The 23,953-nt window shown below is 40.2% G+C and overlaps 1 protein-coding gene across 1 annotated transcript in view; it reads left to right on the forward strand.

Annotated features, from left to right (window-relative positions):
- KIAA0586 (KIAA0586 ortholog) overlaps positions 1 to 23,953 on the forward strand; it is a gene marked incomplete at its 5' end in the record, with an annotated part of 79,821 nt that overhangs the window by 3,578 nt on the left and 52,290 nt on the right. The window contains 15 exons of the mRNA XM_009081035.1: positions 1,005 to 1,071; positions 1,836 to 2,013; positions 2,402 to 2,635; positions 3,860 to 4,028; positions 5,884 to 6,004; positions 7,191 to 7,323; positions 8,823 to 8,864; positions 10,097 to 10,323; positions 11,259 to 11,331; positions 12,016 to 12,276; positions 12,435 to 12,609; positions 18,884 to 19,072; positions 20,331 to 20,518; positions 22,476 to 22,583; positions 23,645 to 23,725. Of these exons, the coding sequence (XP_009079283.1) occupies positions 1,005 to 1,071; positions 1,836 to 2,013; positions 2,402 to 2,635; positions 3,860 to 4,028; positions 5,884 to 6,004; positions 7,191 to 7,323; positions 8,823 to 8,864; positions 10,097 to 10,323; positions 11,259 to 11,331; positions 12,016 to 12,276; positions 12,435 to 12,609; positions 18,884 to 19,072; positions 20,331 to 20,518; positions 22,476 to 22,583; positions 23,645 to 23,725 (2,246 nt within the window). The remainder of the gene's footprint in view (positions 1 to 1,004; positions 1,072 to 1,835; positions 2,014 to 2,401; positions 2,636 to 3,859; positions 4,029 to 5,883; positions 6,005 to 7,190; positions 7,324 to 8,822; positions 8,865 to 10,096; positions 10,324 to 11,258; positions 11,332 to 12,015; positions 12,277 to 12,434; positions 12,610 to 18,883; positions 19,073 to 20,330; positions 20,519 to 22,475; positions 22,584 to 23,644; positions 23,726 to 23,953) is intronic.

Consider the following 23,953-nt stretch of genomic DNA (forward strand, 5'->3'; position numbering starts at 1 on the left):
TTACAGAGAAAGTGATCGGACATTGGAATGTGCTGCCCAGGGAGGTGGTGGATTCACCATCTCTGGAGGTTTTCAAGATGAGACTGGATGTGGCACTCAGTGCCATGGTCTAGTAACCACAGTAGGGTTGGACTCGATGATCTTTGAGGTTTCTTCCAACCCAGTTAATTCTACGATTCTGTGAAGGCTTTTTACAGAAAACACATTGCTGCATGTATCTTGGATATCTGGGGCTGTGTAGAGGAAAGAAACACAAATCAGTGCCCTCACTGAAGGCCAGAAATCATTACTTGAGTTTCCTCTTTTGCACTCACAAGCAGCAGCTACTTGGCTTATCAGTGTGTGTGTATGATCTGTGTGGCAGCAGCAGCAAACCCCAACCCTGCCACATTTGGGTGTGTTTCCTCTGCCCTGCAAAGAGTGGGTGAGGGGGAGCCTGCAGTCCTTTTGGCATAATTTGCAGCTACTAAGAAAGTTTGTTGTATTTTATGATGACTACAGGGAAATACTCATATCACAGTGGGGTATTTTTAAATTAAATTTTTTTCAATGTAGAATCTGCAGTGTTTTATCATAGAACCATAGAATTTTAGGGGTTGGAATGGACCTTACAGATCATCTAGTCCCAACCCTCTGCCTTGGGCAGGGACACTTCCCACTGGACCAGATTGCGCAAGGCTTCATCTAGCCTGGCTTTGAAGCTTGGACTCATCTGTCTGACCTCAAGTTACTATTTAGACTTTACTTACTATTATTAGACTTTATTGATACCAACATTCAACACTGTGTAAAATTGTGTTAAATAAATTTACTCTCATCATGATTTCAGTCCTCTGCTTACTGAAGGGAAACAATTTGTTACTGCAGTAATCATGTGCTTTGTGTAGGCAAGAGATTATTAACAGCAAACTTGTACATGTTGAAATAATACTTTGTCTCTACCTACAAAATAGACATTTTGTGTCAGTTAACATGACAGAATGTCTTTATGTCCCTCCCCACAGATGATGTTTTAATTTCTCAATATGCTGCTGGCCAGAAAGAGGCTCTGAGAGCAGCATTAAAGCAAAAGTGAGTATGAATTGTTTTGTGTCAGTGTTCTCTTTCTGTACAGATATACAACTATACTGCTTCAGTTTCTGCCAAAATGCAAAGTGGGCAAGGAAAAAGCATTATTTACTGTTCTCTGTTAATATTCTTTTTCTGTTTATGAAGGTGTTTTCAGTTTATTTTATTATTCATTGCTCACTGGTGTATCTTGTTTATTTGGCATGTTTTTGGTAAAGCCTTTAGACTGTTTGAATTAGTGATTTCATAATAGAAGACTCAGGCAAGATAATTCACTTTGTACCAAATCCATGTAGTATTTTTAAAGACAGAGAAGGACACATGCTGCTTATCCATAGGCTGGAGATCCTGAGGATCAGAAATTTAGTTGGACTTTGTGACTGGAATCCCAGAAAGGTTTGGGTTGGAAGGGACTTTAAAGCTTATCCAGTTCCAATCCCCTGCCATGGGCAGGGACACCTTCCACTAGTCCAAGTTGCTCCAAACTCCATCCTACCTGGAACACTGAACTTCAAAACTTGTAAATATATTCCTTGTTGTGGTTGTAGTCACAACAGGGAAATGCCTTTTATATTAGAATTTCTAACATAATCCTGAGCAATGTCTCATGTTGCGCTCAAAGATGAGAGTAAAATTGTTTCTTATGTGTTGAAAGATTCAAGGAGAAAAGTTTTTATAGTGGTATCACTGCTACAAGTGTGAAATAATTTGCTGGGGGGGATCTGGAGAAAACAATACTGCTCACAGGCACTTGTTTGTTTTTATAGAACTCAAAATACTCCTGTGCTTAGGGAGGTGAAGGTACAGCTGTTGGGAAATGCCTCTGTGGAAAGGAAGGAAAGTGTTGGCCATGACACCAAGGCAGCACCCAGGGAAGCTGATTCTGCAGCAACCATTGCAGCAGCCACTGCTGCTGCCATTGCTACTACAGCTCCACTTCTCAAAGTGAGTAAGTAGCTTGTGGTAATAGTAACTCTGTGTCCACATGAAACAGCAGATGCAACCCTGAGATTCAGAGAGCCTGAATGTGTCTGCTCGCTGCTTTCGGCATGTTTGGAATCTCACACTCACTGAGCAGTGTGCCAGAGGGAACTAGTTTGGATTTGGCTAAATGGGCAAAGGACAGAAACCATTTGATTTATCTTTTAGAAATTCATAATATTGCTAAACCATCAAACATTAGAGCTAACTAGGATTTCATCTGTGTCTTTTGGGAAGGAAGTTTTGTTCTGCTCATGTTCTTTTCACACCTCTTCTGCAATAAGGTGTTTTTTCTTCTCCCTGTTTTTTGTTTTGGGTTTTTTTGGGGGTTTTTTTTTGTCCTCTCTTGCAGGTTCAAAATGATTTGGAAGCAAAAGTGAACTCGGTTTCAGCATTGCTTGATAAGCTGCAGGAGACAGACAGGCAGCTACAGCATCTGGCTGAACAGCAAAGCAATAAGAAGGTTCAACATGAGGAGCCTCATTGTCACTACAGAGTCAATGAGCTTGAAAAACAAATCAATGCTTTCATGGTGCAACGGATTCAGCATTTGGAGAAGTTACAGGAGCAGCAAATGAATATTCAGGTATCTAGGTCACAATGCAGAAGGTTTAGCTTAATCGTTTTTTCTATATCTCAGTGTTCATGTTATAATCATTGGGATTATGTCTTAGTATTAGAAAGAAAGATCCAGTGGCCAATTCATGAGCTTAGAGCATTTTGGAAAGTTTTATTTCTCTAATAGTTTAATTTCTATGATTTAATAGGGTATTTATTATGTATATATATATAAGTTACATTAGTCCTGTGGACTTTGTGAAAGGCAGAATGATGTCCAAGCCTGTCTGTATGCTGAGGTTGTTGCAAATGACTTTTCTCTCCAATAGCAGGTCAAAATCAGTTCAATATGTTTCCATGGCAAGTGTTCATGCTTAGAGTTTTGCCGTTCCTTCCTTGCACTTTTTACTACAGTTCCTTTCCTTTGTCAGGAATTGTAGCGATGGGACAGGGAGTAATGGGTACAAATTGAAAGAGGGGAAATATAGGTTAGATACTAGGAAGAAATTCTTGGCTGTGAGGGTGCTGAGGCACTGTCACACGTTGCCCAGGAAGGTTATGACCCGTCCCTGGGAGTCTTCCAGGCCGGGTTGGATGTGGCTTGGAGCAACCTGGGCTAGTGGAAAGTGTCCCTGCCCATGGCAGGGGATGGAACTGGGTGGTCTTTAAGGTCCCTTCCAACCCAAACCATTCTGGGATTCTATGAAAATGAATGTATATATCACTCAAGAAAGAGAGTGAAGGTACTCCAAGTAAGACATTGAGGTGGAGGAGTGAGTCCACAGAAGGGCAATGGAGCTTGTGAAAGGTCTGGAGCACAACAAGTCTGATGAGGAGCAGCTGAGGGAGCTGGGGGGGCTTAGCCTGGAGAAAAAGAGTCTCAAGGGAGACCTTCTTGCTCTCTACAACTCACTGATAGGAGGCTGTAACCAGGTCGGGGTCAGGCTCTGCTCCTAGGGAACATGTGACAGGATGAAAGGAAATGGCCTCAAGCTGTGCCAGGGGAGGTTTAGATGGGATATTAGGGAAAATTTCTTCACCAAGGAGTGGTCAGGCATAGGAACTGACTGCCCAGGGCAGTGGTGAAGTCACTATCCCTGGAAGTGTTCAAACAGCATGTAGATGTGGCACTTGAGGACATGGTTTAGTGGTGCTGGGGGAATGGTTGGACTTGGTGATCTTAGAGGTCTTTTCCAACCTTAACAATTCTGTGATTTGACGATCATAAATGCTTTGTTCTTTTGTCTCCTAGTCTCATCTCCTCAGCTCTGCAGTCAGCACACGTGGGTTACAGCAGAGCCATGTGCCTTCCTCCAGCCTCCTGGCAAAGCAATCTGAGCAGCCACAACAGCCATTGCTTCCTCATGAAGCCTCTTCATCTCACAGGAGTTTATTTCCTGCCAGTGCATTACCTGCCCAAGGTGAAGACGAATTCTTAGTATCTTATTTTCAGTATTAGTTTTGCATTTGTTTTGTTTCCATTAATATTGGGTTGTACATGGCAGGAGTGATGAGTAGTAAGCATTTCTTCTGTATCATTGGTTTTATTAATGCACTGTGTAACTTATGCCACAAGACTAGAGGAAATGGCTTCAAACTGAAGGAATGTAAGTTTAGAATAAATATAAGGGAGAAATTTTTGGCTGTGGGGGTGCTGAGGCACTGGCATAGGTTGCCTAGAGGAGCTGTGGCTGCTCCATCCCTGGAAGTGTTCCAGGTCAGGTTGGATGGGGCTTGGAGCAACCTGGGCTAGTGGAAGGTGTCCCTGCCCATGGCAGGGCTTGGGGCTGGATGATCTTTAAGGTCCTTTTCAACCCAGAACATTGTAGAATTCTGTATCTTTTCCTATGAGGAAAATGTTTAACATTTAAGTAACTTTGCTTTTTTTTTTTTTTTTTTTTTTTTTTTTTGTGCCCCCTGAAGCATATTCAAGCCATTTTCAAAGTCATGGAATTCAGACACAAAATTCTCCTCTGAAGACACCAGTTCCTCGGAGATGTGCTCCAGAACCTGTATCAAAAAATGGGAAAATGTCACAGAAAGAAAACTCTGCAATGGAAAAGGAAAATAATCCCAAACCTCCAAGTGAAGGCAAGACACTTCTGGCCTGATTAGTGTGGCCTGGGGGCTACTTTGTGAGGAGCTATTCTGAGCTGTTGAGTTGCTGACACTTAATACATGTGTTCTGAATATTTGAAAGTATATTTGAGGAGGGTTAGTTTTGTGAATAAATCACTCATACCTACCAAAAGATTTGATGACAGTGCTGGTCTAACCTAGAGAACCTCAGCATGATTGCTCACTGAAGTGTTTTCTCAGATGGAAAATAAAGTGCCCATTCATTGACAGGTTCAAGGAAGATTAGGCAGAATAATGTAAGACTTAGGAGCTACTCCATAAATTTGACACTATCATTAGTTGAAATGAAGTGTTTTGGATTCTTTCATGGATCCACAAGGTCTCTGGGTTACTCTAATGAGAACAGCATGTGTAAAGCTAATGTGGAGTAATTTTCTTTTGCTGCTTCTGATCAGATTAGTGGCATGAAACTCAGCTTTGAACACTGAATAAAAAAATACCCAGTTTTTTTACTTGGTTCTGTTAGAATTGTTTGAGGATCTAAGATTGAGGAAGAGCATTGAAAAGATCCACCTATTGTGCTCTAACTTCAGGGGCTAAATGTGTGTCTTTCTCAGATCCTTCTCAGACTGCTGCTTCTAAAGGGTGGTTAGACACTGGAATGTGCTGCCCAGGGAGGTGGTGGAGTCACCATCCCTGGGGGTGTTTAATGAGAGACTGGATGTGGCACTTAGTGCCAGGTCTAGTTGACATGATGGTGTTAGGTCATAGGTTGGACTTGATGTGATGATCTCTCTTTACTGACCTAATTGATTCTGTCTCTTTTACAAAGCTGTCACATGTTCCTATAGTTCAGTGGGTCCAGAAATAAATGAAATGAGACAAAGGAAGAAGAAATACTCTGTCGATAATGTCACAGAGTGTTCTCTGTGACTTGGTTCATTGCCATCACAGTTTCATTCATCTGTACTCTAACTTTGCTGATGTAAAGCAGAGTTAGTAAGACAGACTAGTGAGTGGTGATATGTACCTTGCCTTATCTGAAATAGATCTATATATTTAAATATAAAAATTATATAAATACAAAAATTATTTTTGCCCTCTTTGATGAGTATTAGATAATGGTGAAATATATGGAAAGGGAAAGAAAAGTATTAAATATATTGAGCAAGCCTAACTTTCTTTTTTCTGCCTTAGGTGAAGAGAAACTTCTGGAGCATATTCTGAGCTCTCAAGAAATGCCACTGAGACAAACTGAATATTTCCAGAAGGCAGCACTAAACAGCAACGGAGTGAGCTGTCATTCCCAGAGAGACAGGTAAATAAACACAACAATCCAAAACAGAGGCAGAGTTTTTGTTTGTTTTAGTGAAATTGAGAGCAGTGTGTTAGATATTGATGGTGTAACAGTCACTGGTGTGGTCCTTGAGCCTGGTAAAGCTGTGCTAGAAGTAAAGCACTGGAGTATTTCCATGCTACTTTGGCATTACTTTTGATAGGACCTGAGGGAACAGTGTAGAGCTGTGTCAGGGGAGGTTTAGGTTGAATTTTAGGGAAAGGTTCTTCCCCCAGAGAGTGTTTGGGCACTGGAACAGCTCCCCAGGGCACTGGTCACAGCCCCAAGCCTGACAGAGCTCAGAGGGGATTTGGCCAATGCTCTCAGGCACAGGGTGTGATTGTTGGGGTGTCCTGTGCAGGGACAGGAGTTGGACTGATGGTCCTTGTGGGTCCCTTCCAACTTAGGATATTCTATGTCTCTATGCTTTCTGTTGTACTGCAGGTAGATGAAGGCTTGTTGCTAAGGGTAATTCCTAACACCTTTCTCAGAGGTCACTGTGAGGCACTTGAGAGTGTTTTTCTGTCTCTTGAGTATATTTCTCTTACTTTAGCTGCCTGCAGAGTTGGGTGAGGAGGACAGATGTGCAGGCTTTGTGTGCAAGTGCCATTGTCAGTGAGACTCCAAGCTGCCTACTTATGGGAGCTGTTTGGGAGCACTTTGGGAAGGAACAGCATCCACCTAACAATTCCTAAGCTTTAAAATGGGTGAAAAAATGCTCTTAGCCATGCAATATTTTCTCTAGGCAGTAATGTAATGTCATAATTTCACTAATATAATGAGAAACTGCTGCATATATTGTCTAATTTATGATGATGTGCACAAAAGTATCAATTGCTTCACATGGAAAGGGATCCAAAGTTTAAATGTTGATCTATTGGATGTAGTTTCACTGTTGAAAATACAACGATACAGCTCAAGGTGTTAAGTGGTAAACAGAGAAAAATCCAGTAATCTGCCTGTGACTTCAGATGCAAAAACAAATTCCACTTTATGTCAAGGTTTGATATTCACAGAATTAATCAATCAGGTTGGAAAAGACCTCTGGGATCATCAAGTCCAAGCTTTTCTTGCACTCTTAAGTTTCTGCTTGGTTTCACAGTTGGCTACTTTCTTGGTCTACATGAGGAGCCATGAGAGGTTTAATCAGGATTGTTTCTCCCCTCAGGCATACTGCTTTGCATGCAGACTCAATCCCTGCTTTGGAAAGCTACAATTCCATGGAGAAAACAGTGAAAAAGGCAGATGATTTGCTGCAAGATCTTGGCCAGCTGAGAAGAGAAATGCACAGCATCGTACAGGTAAAGTCTGTGTTTTCAGAATGACCAGAAGTTGGAATAAGTGGAGTAGAAAAAACTCGGAGAAAGAGTTCTGGTCGCAGTAAGTGTTGCCCTTGCTTCTGCCACTCTGAAAAGACCAACATTTATTTACAATTACTTGAAGTTTTGGAGTCTCTCTGTGTGGAAGTAAGGACTTTTAGCCTGACTAATGGCTTCATGAGTGTGCAATGGACTAGGCTGTAGAGGCTCTCACTGCCATTCTGCTAAACATACAGATGAGAAAGAGAGAAAAAAGTGAATTGGTTTGTTTTAAGGCTTTGGGTATTTTCAGTGCCTGTTTTCTGCTTACTCTCTTCCTGTGACATTAGAGCAGATGTAACATTCCCATTTGGGAAGGAACAATGTTCTCTTTCTCTGCAGTCAGCTTGGGGGATGACTTAAGTTACTTCCTTTCTTATTTTGCCACTTCTTTTTGTAAGGAGTGCTGTTTGCACAGGACTGCCTGGCACACATCCTTGTGCTGTTTCTTGTGCTAATGATTTTGTCCCTTTGGTGCTAGGCTGGTTCTGTGCTGGCAACATGCAGCTTGTCTCTGGCTTTAGACAACTGAGGCTTTTGTTTGCTAACCTGGTTCCATGTGGCAGCCAAGTGTACCTGTGTGCTCTGGTCCTCTCTGTCCTGGTAAATACACACAGTGGGAAAGGAGGAGGACTTGAAAATTCACAGGGCTATGAGTGATGATGAGTGATGATGAGTGACATAATAGCTTTGATTCTGTTGGTTCATTTCTGTGGTTGAAGGTTTCAGCTGTCATATTTCCTACCTGCCAGATATTTGTTGTGTATCTGTAGAAAATGTGGCTCCATCTGTCAGATCTTGTACTATAGCTGATGCATTGTTTCATAGATTTTAGAGCTTACTAATGAATTAATTGCATATTTAACTGTTCTTATTAGTAATAAAATAGGTGCCATGTGTCCCATTGAGGTTGCAAATATTTGCTGACTGCTATTGCTGAAAACTTTAACAAGTAACATATCTTAGTATAGGCAACAGAACAGGATGAGATGGAAGAAGGAATAACAGGTGAGAGACACCGTTGACATAAATGGTTTGAAATCTTTTCTCTCATGGAAAAGGTCAATGGGAAGACAGAACTGATGACTTCAGCAAATGTGGAGTTGGGTCAGTTAGGTGCTTAGCTATTGACTCCTCATCATTGAGAGATTTGTACAGTGAGATAACAAATGCTTAGATCAATGAGCTCTTTGATCAATCACCACCCTTTGTTATATTTGGATATTCCATGTGGATAAATGTCCTCCTTTTGTTACAAATGCAAGCTCTGCATCAGCTGAGGACAGGAGGTGGTGCTCTAACCCAGCACAAGTGTGCAGTGAGATTGAGTAGTGCACAAGGAATTCATTGTGCCCAGTGAAACCGATCAAGTGTCTACTCTAGATTTTACCCTGGCAGAGCTGTCTTTAGATAAAACTTCAATAGCTTTTCTATCTTTTCAGGATGCAAATTCATGGAAATCTGACATGAATGATCTTATTAAGGTATATATTGATTTTTTTTCTTTAAATTTTTAAAAAATTTTTTTAAAAAATACTGTAATATTGAAACAGTTTTGAATGTGTCTCGTTCAGTCTCAGTGCAGTTCCTTGAGGGGTGAGTACCAACATCAGGCAGAAAGCTGCTGTCTCACACAGGCACAGTGGGGACTGATAAGTACCATTTCATGGTCTGGACCTACTTGGCAGCTCTACATCACTTTACAATTGCACATGGATCTCTAACTCTTACATTTTATCACCAATTTTACCTGTCAAAAAGTCTATTTTTCAAGTTAAAACTTATATGAAATTGGTAAATTTGGCATTGTCCTTTTCTCACCAGGCAAAGCCAGGGTCATGGGATCAGTATGTGGGTTTGTGTTTTGTTATGTTCATTGTGTCAGTGCACAGTTAGAACATGGACTTTTGTTTAATTCTCATTTGGTAAGAGTAGCCTTAAAGCCAAAACTGATTTAGGGTTTTTTCTGTTCATTCAGTTGATACTTCCAGAGTTTACTCAAGTTTGGATATTTTGTTTTGGAGTTTGTTTTTTTCTAATGTTACATTTATCCCTTTTTAATTTATTTTTTTAATTAAGTGAAGCACTTGGAGACCTCTGGGTTTCATCAGAAGTGTGAGAATGAATGTGAGCACTTGTTTCCTGTGTTTCTGTCCCTTCCTTTTGCATTTAGCAGCTAGTTTCTGCTGGATTTTTATCTGTCTGAAAGGGTTGGGCTAGGTAAAAGGCTGAGAGTTGCTTCATTGTTTCTTCTGGAGAGTGAAAATTAGCCGAAGTGGGAGAGGATCAAGGGCTGCTGAGGGGTTTATTTGTTGTTAAAACTTAGGAGCATTGCTTGGTGTTTCTTGGGGTTGACTGATGCCAAATAAGTGCATATATTTAAAGGACTTGTTTTTTATTAAGCTTTTAATTAACTTCAACTAGTGTTACATGGAGAGATTTGCATGTGATACTTTTTGTATCTAATTGCCATCTTTTCATATTCTTGTTAGCTTCATTAGCATTGCCTCTCATACTTCACATCGTTGCTTTTGAGATCTTTTGGATGTCTTTCAATTTTCTTGACTTCTAAATATACTTGCAGCACACTGAATGTTCTGCAGTAACTGAAGTTGCTGATGGTACTTGTGGATGGTGTTTCATGTGAAGGCATTTGATATGGGAACAGATGAATAGGGAATTTGATTCAAAGCTAAAGGTTCTGTTTCACTTTTAGTCAAAAAATCCTACTGTTGCATCTGAGCTTCCTGCACATCATCTGCTCAATAAACCATCCATCCTTCAAAATGTTCAAGTGCCAAGATCCATCCTGAGGGATGCTGAGAGGGTTTTAAGAGTAGTTCAAAACAATAAGAAAGTTCTTGAGGAAAACCTGGAAGCTGTTACTCGTGCAAGGGATGGAAATGCCTTTTATTCCTTCACTAACAGCCTGACTGCCAACAGGTGAGAGCCTGTAATCCAGTGCTTTGTGAGTCTGCTCATGTATGTGCTCACCTTTTAGCCCCTCTCTTTCAGGTTTTTTGATCTGTGCTTTGAAGAACTAGTGCACTTCTCTGCAAAAAGTGTTTATTGACTCTGCTTAGCAACATTAACTGATTCAATGGGGTTAAGCCCTCATGATGTGAGCTGAATTCTTGTTAGGCAACTGTTACTCCTTGCTAAATCTAAATTCAGAGCCTTTATCATCAGCTCAAACTGACCTCAGGGCATTTAGCTTTTCCCATGCAAACTTGTACTAACACAATTAATTAATACATCATTAATACAAAATTAGAGACTGATTTTATCGTTCAGAGCAGAAGAGGCTTTGTAACCCTGTAAACATTAGACTTGGTCACCTTGCAACACATCGTTGGCTTTTGAACTTTTGTTTCACTAGTTGTGCTAAATACCCTGCATTGAATAATAGAGTTTTTCTATTAAAAATACACTTTAAACTTGCATTTTCCTCAGGGAGGTAACTATTCTACATATGTAAAGATGTTTTTTCAGACATGATATCTCTCTCATTATCTTTCAGAGGTTGTAGTAACTTGTCATCTGCTTTTTGTCTTTTAAGTTGGAATATTTTTGTTGCCTTGTTTTATCAGTTTTGATCAAAGTAGGAGGTGACACTTCGCTGCTTCTTATTCCTATAATGAAGTTAATACATACCAGTAGGACATGGGGTTTGCAGGTGGCATTGTGTAAGAACAGATTGGGATTTGGGAAACTCATGTAGGCTTTGCTTAGTGCCTTTTAGAGAGTGTAGAGGTGTGTAATGTTACTGTCTGTGTTCTGGGTTTCTCTTTTTATGGTGTTTATAGGTCACTGCTTTTCCAGGAATTGAGTTGTGCAATTTAAAAACTGACCTAAAATAGTTCTTTCTTCTGTTCCAGAGATGTATTGGAAGAGATTCGTATCAGGAGGACAGTGGATGAGTGGATTAAGGCAATCAGTGAAGAAATCCAGGTATGGCTAGAAAAAAATCAATTTACAGAATCAATCAGGTCGGAAAAGACCTCTGAGATCTTCAAGTCCAACCTGTGACCTAACACCACCATGTCAACTAGACCATGACACTAAGTGCCATGTCCAGTCTCTCCTTAGACACCTCCAAGGATGGTGACTCCACCACCTCCCCAGGCAGCACATTCCAGTGTCTAATCACCCTTTCTATCAAGAAATTCTTCCTAATATCTTACCTAAACTTCCCCTGGCACAGCTTAAGGCTATGTCCTCTGGTCCTGTCACTAATTGCCTGGGAGAAGAGGCCAACCCCACCTGGCTACAACCTTCTCTCAGGTAGTTGTAGGCAGCAATAAGGTCACCCCTGAGCCTCCTCTTCTCCAGATTCAGATTTTTGCCTTGTATTTTTCCACCTTACATTGTTCTTCCCTGTCAATAGTTAAACATGGTTTACTCACAACATGAAAACGTGAGATAACTGCCTATTACCACCAGCATGTAGTATGCTATAATGAAATATTTGCCTCTGTTTTAGAACTTGAGTTGCTTAATGAAAATCCCTGGTCCCACTTGCTGGCTAACTTGAAAAAAAAAGCCATTTCTCAAAGCTTCAAAGTTACCCACAGACTCTTCTGATAGCCTTGAAGATAAAAATCTCCACTTACGACATTTATGTTCTGTCTTTAGGCTGAAATGGCAAAAAATGATTCAGAACAAGTGAAATATGATCAAAAGGTCCCATGGCTCAAGAAAGCCCAAAACATCAAGGCTGTGAAGAACCAGAAAGAAATTAAAGGCAAACCTCAAAAAGTCCAAGGATGCTTGACAAAGAAGCCTTTATCTGCAGCTAAGCCATTGCAGAAGCAAACAGAGGATAACACAAGGAAACAGAGGTTGAGAACTTACTTTTCTTCTGAACGTTCACAGAGGAAAGAAAGAAGTGCAGATGTGAGTTCTCAAGTCACTGGTTTCTGTTCTGGTACCAACTGTTCTGCAGTATCGATGTGAGAATTTGTGTGTGTAATTAAATGAAAGTAATTCCTGTTCAAATTTCCATACATGAAGAATTGTAAACTCCTTATTTTTGTCTTTTTGGTGTGCATCAGGGACCTGTGAGTAGAAGTGCACTGGTACAGGATGAAGATTATCTGTGTCAAGTGTATGGGAAACCCATTTACCATGGCCATCGCAGCACCCTGAAAAAGGCTCCTTACCTGAGGTTCAACTCACCCTCTCCCAAGTCTAAACCTCCCAGGCCCAAGCTGATAGAGTGTGTTAGAGGTAAGTAATTCTTTGATGTGGACAAGGTGTTCCTTCCCAGTATTTCTTTTAGCAATTCCTTGTATAATGAAACTACTAATTATAGTTCACCTGCTGTTCAACTTGAAGCTTAAGCAGCTGCAGTGGAGCACTGGTCACTGACCCATGCTTGCTGGTGTTTAAAAGGCACTTGGAAAATGCCCCTAATACCAGGCTTCAACTTCTGGTCAGCCCTGAAGTGCTCAGGCAGTTGAATTAGATGATTTTTATAGGTCCTGTCCAATTGAACTGGTCTATTTCTATTCCTGTTTAAGATGCTCTTTTCAAAAGTAAAAAATACCAGTAGGTTTTCAGATTTGCTTAGTGTGTCACTTACTTTAGATTTCCAGATAAATGCTTATATATGAGTATGTTATTAAATTTAGAGATATATTTGTTGTTGTTCAAGTCTTACAGAGCTGAGATGCTATAAGTAATCACTCCTGCAAGCTGAGCGTGTTGAAAAATGAACTCTGCTTTTGTTAAAGGTCACTGAGAGATGTGTTCTCCATGTCAGCTTGATCCAGTCATGTCATTTAAATGTTTAATTCATTCAGAGTTCAGAAACGTACTGAGATTTGAAACATTAAGGGAGCCTGAGGTATAATTTCCCACTTCTAACACCTTAATTGAAACAAGAAAAATCTATGGATGTGAAGATGATATCTGTTAGATTGAAATGATATCTGTTAGATTGAAAATATTGAAAGATGTAATCAAAATCTGTGGTTGAGTTCACTAAGTTCAGGTAACTTCATTTGTTAGTCCAGTCAGGCTTGAAAGCAGAGTATAACTCTTCTGTAATAGATTGTTAAGGTCTTCTGATTGATTGATAAAGATTATTAGTTGATTAGTAATGAATGATAAGAGGACTGGAGCATCTCCCCTGTGAGGACAGGCTGAGGAAGTTGGAGCTGTTCAGCCTGGAGGAGAGAAGGTTGTGTGGAGACCTCAGAACAACTTTTCAATGTCTGAAGGGCCTACAAGGAACCGGAGAGGGACTCTGTGTTAGGAACTGCAGTGACAGGACAAGGGGTAATGGGTTCAAACTGAAGGAGGGAACATCTAGGTTGGATGTGAGAAGAAAGTTTTTTCCTGTGAGGGTGGTGAGACACTGGCACAGGTTGCCCAGGGACATGGTGGCTGCCCCAACCCTGGCAGTGTTCAAGGCCAGGCTGGATGAGCCTTGGGCAACCTGATGTAGTGAGGAGATGTCCCTGCCCAGGGCAGGGGGTTGGGTCTAGATGATCTGTAAGGCCCATTCCAACCCCTAAATTCTAGGATTCTATGAATTCCATTCATTAGTTTTGTTGGATTTTATCCTAGATAAAATCTTAATTTTCAAATCTATTAAAAATGTGTAGAAGTTAAAACAAAAAGAGACTGATATCTGACATAGGTAATTTTAGGTGAACTTGAGTTAGTAGAATGCAATGTTTTAATTGGATCTGCTTTATTTCCTAGTTATCTTCTCCAAACGTAACTGATTCTTAATACAGAAACTGAGATGAATCTTTGAGTCAGAAAAACTAATGTGTATCCTCTCCCTGCAGGAGAGAGTGAGTAAATGGCATGATAAAAGATAACGATGGAGAGGGAGAGCATGGGGATGGGAGAGAGGGTTAAGTGTCAGAGGGAGTTACAGTGATCATGGGCACAATGGAGTTAATAGGATGTGCATCAATGGAAAAATATTAGCTGACTTCCCTCCAGGCTTCTTGCACTTGGGCTATTGTTACCCATGCAGGGACAATACACTTGGTGCAATCCTAAATGTCATGTTTAAAACTGCTGTCTGAGTTTTTATTATAGCAGTCAAAATCTTCTCTCCTGTGTGAAATACAGGGGGTTAACACCAGAAGGCAGTCACTTGATGAGACCATGTTTTTAGGCCATGAAAATGTAAGGTATAAAATACATACATGTCTTTGAAGACAAGCACTGCTGGGCTTGAGGTTGGGGTGGCTTTTTTTTGACCTAGGCTAGTGGAAGGTGTCCCTGCCCATGGCAGAGGGGTGGAACAAGATGATCTTTAAGGTCCTTTCCAACCCAAATCATTCTGTAGTTATAATGTACATCCACAGTGGCAAATTCTCAGAACAGTACAAGAATCTATTATTTAGCCTAATATTGTCTTTATGCCATTTCCTGGCACTTTTCTTACCTGTGCTCTGGAGCTCAGTTGTGATCCATGAAGAAAATGTTATTGGTAGAAAGTCCTCACTATTTTCATAACCCTCTTGGAAAATGTGAGTTATAGTCTATATATGTTATAGCCATATACTATATATAGTGTGTGTGTGTATACTATAGTTATACCTAGAAAACTTCTCAAAACTTCCTTTATTTTTTAAAAGGTGAGAACTTCATACATGAAACCTGCTACCCTTATTGCTTGTTTTATTTGCCCTCTCTTCAAACATATATTATTTTGGTGAAAAATAGGGTAATGGTGTACTCTGGTGTACTGATTTGAAGGACCAGCATGATCTATCACTCTTTTTGAACACTGGCTATGCTGCATACCTATAATTTAATTTACTCTGTACAGATTTGTTTGGATAAAATGCATGCTAGTAAGCACTTAGTGCAGCAGTAGCAGTGATACAGTCACCACTAAGACTTGGATTGGGAACAGACACTGCTTTAAAAATATTTAATCAGCAGTTCTCCTTTTGCTGAGTCCTAAATGACATTTTTCCTCTGTATTTATTGGGCTCTTGTCCTTTGCAGAAGGTCACAACCTTTCCAGGGAGGCCAATTTCATCATTCCAGAAACAATCTCTTGCAGAGTGGCAGAAGAGAGTGCCCCATTCCCTCTCAAGCTAATTATGATTAGTAGGTCATTTGATCGTTTGAAACTACCAGTTTCCTACCAGTACTGTGTGTGATTCAGTGCTGTCAGTGAAGGTGCAGGTTGTGTGCAGCTGTAACAAGCTGCTCCTGTGCTTCAGCTTGGTTTCTGTTGGAGGCAAAGGGAAATGAAAGAGAGAACTGTGCACTGGATCAATGCTGCCTTCAATCCTCACAACTCCTGCGTGTGACAAACACAGTTTCAAAGCTTTTTGCTTGAAACCAGAGTGAACTCTGGATAGCCTTTACCCACAGTGAGTCTCTTCCAAGCCATTAAGTCATTCTGCAGCAGCCCAGCAAATGTGTGTTTGCAAGAATAAAGCACCATAAAGTTTGTTTCTCTACTTCACCTCAGACTGCAGTGAGGAAGAGTCATGCTTTTATCTCTCTCATGACAGTAAATAAAATGAGACACCCCCTGATATCCTTATCCAAGGGAAGAAAGGGAGAATATGGAATTTTTTGCACATCATTTAGAGGAATAACACTCCAAAGAATATGTCCTGTTTCCAAGTTTGCTGATTTTCATGGCTTTAGACTGAAGTCAACCTTTGTTTGATACTGGCTTTGCTTGGCTTTCGGCCTTTGCTAAGACAGTTGGTCAAGCTGCTTAATTTTTGTGCTTTCCTACCTGTTGCCAAGAAAATGGAAAGGTAATAATTGGTGTTTTACATGGTCCTCACGAAGACTAAACAGTTAAATGCTTTTGAGAGCTGCTAGTGGGAAAGATGCTGTTGTGGCAGGGAAGTGTAAATAACAGAATTAGAAACAGATCTGCACTCCTCTATAGCAGGAGTGTAAATAAAATGCAACTGAGTCCAATGAGCACTTTAAAGCACCAAGTTCTTAAAAAAAGAAAGAAACAAATCTCACTGGAATTAGACATGGTTAGTTCTTCCCTTCACAGATCTGCACCCTTCCTGCCCTTGATGCACCAGGTGATAAAACCTTCAAAATTATTGGAAGTCTTTGCCTTGGGTTTGATTGGCTGGAAAATCCAGACTTATTAAATGGATCTGTTTTGTTAGAACAGTCCAGTGAGCTTGTTTTAAATTAGTGTTAGAATAAGGATGTTTATTTAAGACTGAAATGGCCATCTGGAGAGTCTCTTTTCAGTCATTTTATAACTCCCAACCATTTTCTTTGCAAATAAACTCTGGTGACTAATGCTTAGTTTCTTATGGGAAGTTAGGAAAAAGGCTCAACTAACACTTTCATGAGTAAGAGATCATTTCAAGAAAAAAAGTTGGAGTTGTTTTCTTGCATAATGTGAACTGATAAATATATGTAAAACATGAGTTTTTGAAAGCTAAGTTTAATTAAATGCCTACTCTCTGCCCAGTGCAAATAAACTTTTCAGGGGGAAATGAGAAGTTGAAAGCAATTAAAATGAGGTGCTGTATGTATACAGTACTTAATCATTCTTGCAGTGAGAACCTTGTTTTTACAAGTTGGTGGTATTACAGATACTCTGCCAATTTCTGCTTTTGCTCAAAAGTTCAAGGCCAGGGGGGACTGTTAGATCATGTGCTATGACCTCTTCTAAATCACAAACCTCTGAACTGTGTCTGTTTATGTTACTGAGGCCAGTCATTTGTCTTTGGCTATGCAACGGTTTTTCTGGCTAACCTGTGCTTTGCCGAGAGACACATCCTCATCAGAGGTTCTGCCCTTAGCTGCTTCTTCCCATGGCTACACCTTGTGGTTGAAAAATGAATAGGACACTTCACATTTAGTGCCTGATCTGTAGTGAGTTTTTTGCTTCAGTTTACAGCTGCTTCAGCCTTTGGATGTCCAATCTCTCTTAATATTTGCAGAGATACTCACTCAGTGCTGAATGCAGTGTTAACAGATATGGAAGTCTTCTGCTGCACCTCACTGACATCCTGTTGAGACATCTGAGGGTTTTATCCCATTGACCACAGCATTGTATTGTGATTTCTCATTCCATTGCATATCCAGTATGGCCATGAAGTCTTTCCTAGAGACTCTTCTTTCTGACCTATATTTTCTCACAGCAAGTTATGACTTGCTGTTCTTGTTTCCAGGCTTCTAACCCAGCATTTGTCTGTACAAAATTCCCACTTTGGGAGGGAATTGCCTTACTTGCTTGTCTGCACTTGTTAAAAGTCACATTATCAGTCTTTATTATCCCAAAGTCTCATAATCATTGACTTTCATTCTTCAATTAATGAATCAATCAGCAGCTTCTTCAAAGCTATTAATGTGAACAGGACTAGAAAGTGCTTCTTGCCACACATTAACTGGCCATGAATACAGGGAGAAACAGCAGAGGAGTAAGATGACATTTTTTTGGCTGTAATAAAGATATGGAGTTGGTTACCAAAGTAATTCTTTCCAGATTCATTTTCCTAACACCTACAAAATAGCAGTAGAAGCACTTCTGTTTCATTCATGATTGTTGCCTCCTTTGACTCCTTTTTTGGGGGGGATTTTCATGCAATATTTACTTGTTTAGATTAAAATTAATATTCTATATAATGTTTGTTGTTTGTAGAGAATACAAATGCAATAAGACCTTGCATGAGAAATACAGCATCACAATAAATGTTCTCCTCTGCTACATGCTTAAGACATTTTTACATTCAAATTACTTCTGTCTGGCTATGTAGAACACACTTTAAAAACTGGACCAAAAAAATCAGTGATTCCTTGATGCTGGAAGTCAAGACTTATGGATATTACTTGTGGCGTTATTTTCCAGTAGCACTAAGTTGTTAAAACAGGAATTTGGAGGCTGTACCTGTTCCTTTGAGTTAGCCTGTTAGTCCTGTGGCTGGAGACACTGTTTATAAAACTGAGGTGGTTAATCAGATGAACAACAGAGGAAAATTTGGCAATATTCTATAACCTGCCTGTATTTATGTCAGGTTTGCATGTTCTCCTAATGCTGCATTTCAAACCTAAATCATGGATTTCTTCTCAGCTGCTAAATCACACTTTTCATTCCAGCCTGCTACCATCCTTGTGTCCTTTCCTTTGTTCTTTTGTGCCTTTATCTGCTAGATTCAGCTTTAAAAAACACAATTTTAACTCCTTCATTGCTGTCAATACTGAGATACCTGCCCCAACCCTGGCAGTGTTCAAAGCCAGATTGGATAAAGCCTTGAGCAACCTGCTCTGGTGGGAGATGTCCCTGCCCAGGGCAGGGGGCTGAGACTAGATTGTCTCTAAAGTCCATTCCATGCCCTTAACATACTATGATAATATGATCTACCTTAGTACTTTTAGATTCTTCCCTTCCTGACTCCCTCCCTCATTCCTTCCATCCCACAGCAAAAGTTTATAATTGATTCATTAGTAGGGCTTAAATTAATAGTTTATGATGTCACTGGATTTGTGCATGTGTTGATGACATGTAGTTTATCTGCTCTTGTTGCAGGCACAAAGGTTAGGTCAGCAAAAACCCAGACTTGCTCTCACACACAGAAGGTCATCACCAGCCCTAGGAAACAGCATCCTGTGTATGCACTTGCCCAGGAAAATCAGTATCTCTTCAGTCCAAGTGGAGATGTTCCTGCAGCCAGTGACTCCCTTGAAGGTCACCTCATTCCTAGGGCTATTCCACTAGGTAAGAGCAAATAACCTGGTTGTGTGGAGCTTAATTGCTGCTGCTTCATGGAAATACAGCTTAGATGTCTTTAGTCAGATTTGGGGGTTGGGGCTAGATGGTCTTTTAAGGTCCTTTCCAAACCAAACCACTGTGTGATTCAGTGATTTCCCCAGGCCCATGACATTTGCAGCTATCATTGTAGGAAATCTGGGGAATCAGTTTAAAATGTTCTAGTTCTCTTCACTTGTCATGCTGGATGTCTGGGGACAGCCTGGCGGAGCAATTGTTTGCTTAGCACTACCTTTTTTGGTACACTTTATATTTCTAGGGTTCATGTTCTGACTTGAAGTTTGGTATCTATGTAAGCAGGAATCACAGAATCACTCGAGTTGGAAAAGTCCAACCTATGACCTAACACCACTATCTCAACTAGACCTTGACACTGCCATGCCCAGTGTTTCCTTAAATACCTCCAGGGATGGTGACTCCACCACCTTCCTGGGCAGCACATTCCAGTGCTTTCTGTGAGGAAATTCTTCCTAATGTCTAACCTAACCCTCCCATGGTGCAGCTTGAGACTATGTTCTTTCAGCCTGTCACTGGTTGCCTGGGAGAAAAGACTGAGACCACCTGACTACAACCTCCAGTCAGGTTGAAAGGAACTGTATCACTGGCCCACAGATTCAACATTTAGACATCCTTCAGCACAAAGTCCTTGTCGTGACTTTTTGGCTTTTTGTTGTTTTTGGCTTTGACTTTTGTCATGACTTTATGTATTGCCATGACATTTTTTTGGACCTTCAGTAGAACATCTACATAGGCCTTGTTGTGGAAGGTTTAGTATTATATTAACATTGAAATAAGATAATTTTTTTTTAAAGATATCTCAAACAAAAATTTGTGGGATGCTACACTAAGTGTAACAGTGTTTTGGATATGATTAAGAGATGGGGTGTGTTGTTTTTGAACTGCAAACACTGTACTTATTCTTGTTTTCAGCAGAAGGTGTCACTGTAGGCAAGAAAAGTGAATCATTTTTAAAAAGGGCAATGCTGAGTTAACAATTTTTTGCTGGGAAAGCCTCAAAATCACCTGGTGAATCACCATAGTTTAGCTAGTGTTAATAGAGACTTGTTAATTGGTCTGTAATTGCACAGAGGATCTCTGCCTGTCTCACATGAAACACAAACACACAGAATGTAAGTTTAATTAGTTTATGAATTTACTGACTTTGGAGATTTATCTGTGTCTTTAATTATTTGTCAACTGTCCTTAGGTCAAACCCAAATTAGCAACACATCCCTGCAGCCTGCTGGGGTGGTCATGGGGAAACCACACCCTGTGACAGTTACAACCTCCTTCCCTCAAGTGCCACAAAAGCCTCCAGTTGAGGTAAAAAAGCCAAACATAGCTGTGATAGAGATGAGATCAGAGAAGAAGGATCCACCTCAGCTCTCTGTGCAGGTACACATAAAGAGTGATGATTATTTGTTTGTTGTTTGTATAAATCACTAACACACTTGGACATCAGTAGGTGGTTTTCAGTGAGCATTACAAACATAGACTGGAGGGACCAAGCTGTTCTCATGCTCTGCTAATATTTTTATTCATATTTTAACAATTATCTGTATTTTTTCACCAAAAGAGAAAACTATTTCTTCCTGAAGTCACCTATACAAAGTGTTTGTAAAATAGATCTATGTCACATTTTCTCTTTCTAATGAGATTTTTGAGCCAGAGCAAACTTGGAATCAAAAAAGGTATAAATACAAATGTCAGCTTTCTTGGCTGACTGCTTTGGCCTTTAAGATTTCTGTTTCAAGCATGAATGTTTCGCTCCTGATTAATCAAGCACTGCAGTCCTCACCTAGTGGGTTGGGGTTTGTTGCTTTAATTTTTCACATGAGTCTGTTGTGAGGGAAGTGAATGTTTCTTACGTGCTCATTATTTTGGATTCAAATTGTTGAGACTATACACACTCCTACACACACCTTTCAGACACAAATGATTCATGGAGCTCAGAGTTAAATACAGGGTGAGTGCTAGGTGGTTTGTTCCCTTGCTGTGTCACTTTATTCCACCCACATGTCATTTCACCCAGTTCTTAAATGTTTAAGATGATTTTTCTTTTCCCCAAGGAATTAAGCAAGTGTTTAAATCTTTGTTCTTTACAGAAATAAAACACATTTTGGTGTCTTTATTACCAGCTGTATTGTAATACAGTGATGCCTTTGTTTTACTCTACCAGATGTATGACAACATGAAGCCAATAACCAGCCTAACACAGTGGCTTGTGGGCCAACAGAGTGTAAACTAATTGCAAGTCTAACACACATCTGCTATATAAACCATTGCACATTCACCTCTTGTCACATACAAGACAAAGTATCGGGAAGCTAGAGAATGGGAGGAATTAGGTGCTGGAAGAAAAGAGATTAATATTTCTGCCATTAGTTTTTGATGTTGGTGTTTTGTTTTTCTGAACCAAGTAGATACAGGCATGAGATAAGGAGGTCGCTGAAATTTAGTGGCTTAGTAGCAACTGGGAGAGAGAATGTAAAAAATTCTTAGAATCAGAGGTATTTTTTAACCTTAGTGATTTGCAGGTTGAGGGAGGTGTTTCTGCCCCCTTGCTCTGCTCTTGTGAGAGCCCACCTAGAGTACTGTGTACTGTTCTGGTGTCCTCAACATAAGAGGGGCATGGAACTGTTGGAGTAAATCCAGAGGAGACCGTGTTGTTGATCAGAGGATTGGACCATGTCTGCTACAAAGACAAGCTGAGAGAGTTGAGGGTATTTAGCCTGAAGAAGGTTGTGTGGAGACCTTATAGCAACTGTTCAGTATCTGAAGGGACTCCAGGGAAACTGGGGAGGGATTCTTTGTTAGGAACTGTAGTGATGGGACAAGGAGTAATGGGAATAAATTGAAAGAGGGGAAATTTAGGTTAGGTATTAGTAAGAAGTCTTTTAATGTGAAGGTTCAAGGCCAGGTTGGATGGGGCTTGGAGCAACCTGGTCTGGTGGGAGTGTCCTTGCCCAGGGCAGGGGGTTGGGACTGGATGGGCTTTAAGGTTCCTTCCAACCAATTCTATGATTCTCTAAGGTCATTGAGCTTGGCCATTAACCTGACACTGACAGGTCCATCACCAAACCATGTCCCTAAGCATCACATGTACATGTATTGTGAACACTTCCAGGCATGGTGATTGCACCACTTCCCTGGACAGCCTGTTCCAATGCCTGACCACCCTTTCAGTGACGAATTTTTTCATAAACCTGCCCTGGTACAACTTGAGGCAGTTTGCTCTAGTCCTATTGCTTGTTACCTGGGGGAAGAGACTGACCCCCACGTGTCCACAAGGTCAACAATAATAGCCAAGCTGAAACAGATTTTTCAAACTGATGCTTTTTCTCTGCTCTAGGTGTTACCAAACGTAGATATTGGCAGTGTTTCAAGTGACAGTGTGAGTGTAAACCATGTCCCTCCAGACACTGAAACTCCACTTCCTCCTGCTGATGCTGTGATACAGGTATTGATTTTTCTAAATGTCTATGAATTCAGAGTTGTTCAAAAAGAAAATTTGTGAAAGTACTACAAAGTTATCTCATTGTCTTGATTTAGTGAAAGAAATGAGACAGTTCCAGGAAAAATGGAGTCATTATTCTAAAGGATTTATAGTATAAGGTATTTGTTTCAGAAAATAAAAAATTGTAGCAATGCTCTGTTCTTCCAAGATTAAATAATCCGCATAGCAAAACTCTAAGAAAAACAGTGTTTCTGTGTCCTGTTAAGAATTACAAGCCCTTATTGGTTCATATATGCCTTGTTTGCACTGGCTACAGCGTTCTCATGTGGGGACTGAGGGGGTTCTTAGTTTCTCTCTCTGCTCCTTGGCTGTTCTGAGGTGATTAGTGGCCTGTGTGCACAGCCTGATCCATGGGAGCCTGTGGTGTGTGGAGCTGGCTAGTCCATTCTCTTTCCATATATCTCTTCAGAAGTGTTTTTAGTTTAATCTAAGCAATAGTGAAGGGTTTGTACAACTAAAATGTTCATTGCTGCATGCTGAGTGATGAGGACAGACTGGACAGTGGGAAGGCACAGGGATGCAGTGATGATGATTTTTGTGTAGTTATTATACATTGTTTTCCCTGTGTGTTACCTGTTACTGGGTTTTAAGGAGTTAGTTCCTTTAGAGTCTTGTGGTCAGGGTATTCACTGAGTAAGACAGAAACCCTGGACTAAAGTAGTGATTATTATTTTTAGATTGTACTATTAAATAATGCTGTATAAATTGCACATAGAGAAATTGTTAAGACTCTATTGCCCTACAGCTTTTGCTGTTGAAATATTCCATTAGATTGGTAACAGCAGACTTTGTTTGTCAGCATGCAAGAGGAAGTTCTAATAATGTCTATGCTATGCAAAGAAATTCCTCTTGACTTTTAAGGTGGAAAAAGGATTTTTTCTCAATTCAGACCATGGACAGAAAGTGGTGATTTAATTGCATTCTTGTCATGAACTTTTTCTGCTAATGCATTTCTCCCCCCTCCCAATATGAAATGCCTGACAATTCCAATCTGTCTTTATAAGACTCCAGAAGATGTACATAGCGAGGAGGAAGACACAGACTTCCCAGGGACTAATTTCATTGCTGTCACTGATGTCGTGCAGGTAATCATATAGCAAAGTGTCCTTTCCTTTTAAACACTTTCATATTTGTTTTATGTTATTCTCTCCTAACTGAAAATACAACATAAAAAATTAATTTGCTTTCCAAGCAGCTTTAAAAGTCCATTTTGTGAGTAGTACTGAACTGTTTGCATTGCTATAAAGAGTATTTGAAACTACTGTGTGGTGGGAAGTAGAAGAGCTTTTGAAAAATTAGAATAAAGAGCTAAA

Source organism: Acanthisitta chloris, unplaced genomic scaffold (genome assembly GCF_000695815.1).
Source record: "Acanthisitta chloris isolate BGI_N310 unplaced genomic scaffold, ASM69581v1 scaffold1798, whole genome shotgun sequence".
NCBI lineage: Eukaryota > Metazoa > Chordata > Aves > Passeriformes > Acanthisittidae > Acanthisitta > Acanthisitta chloris.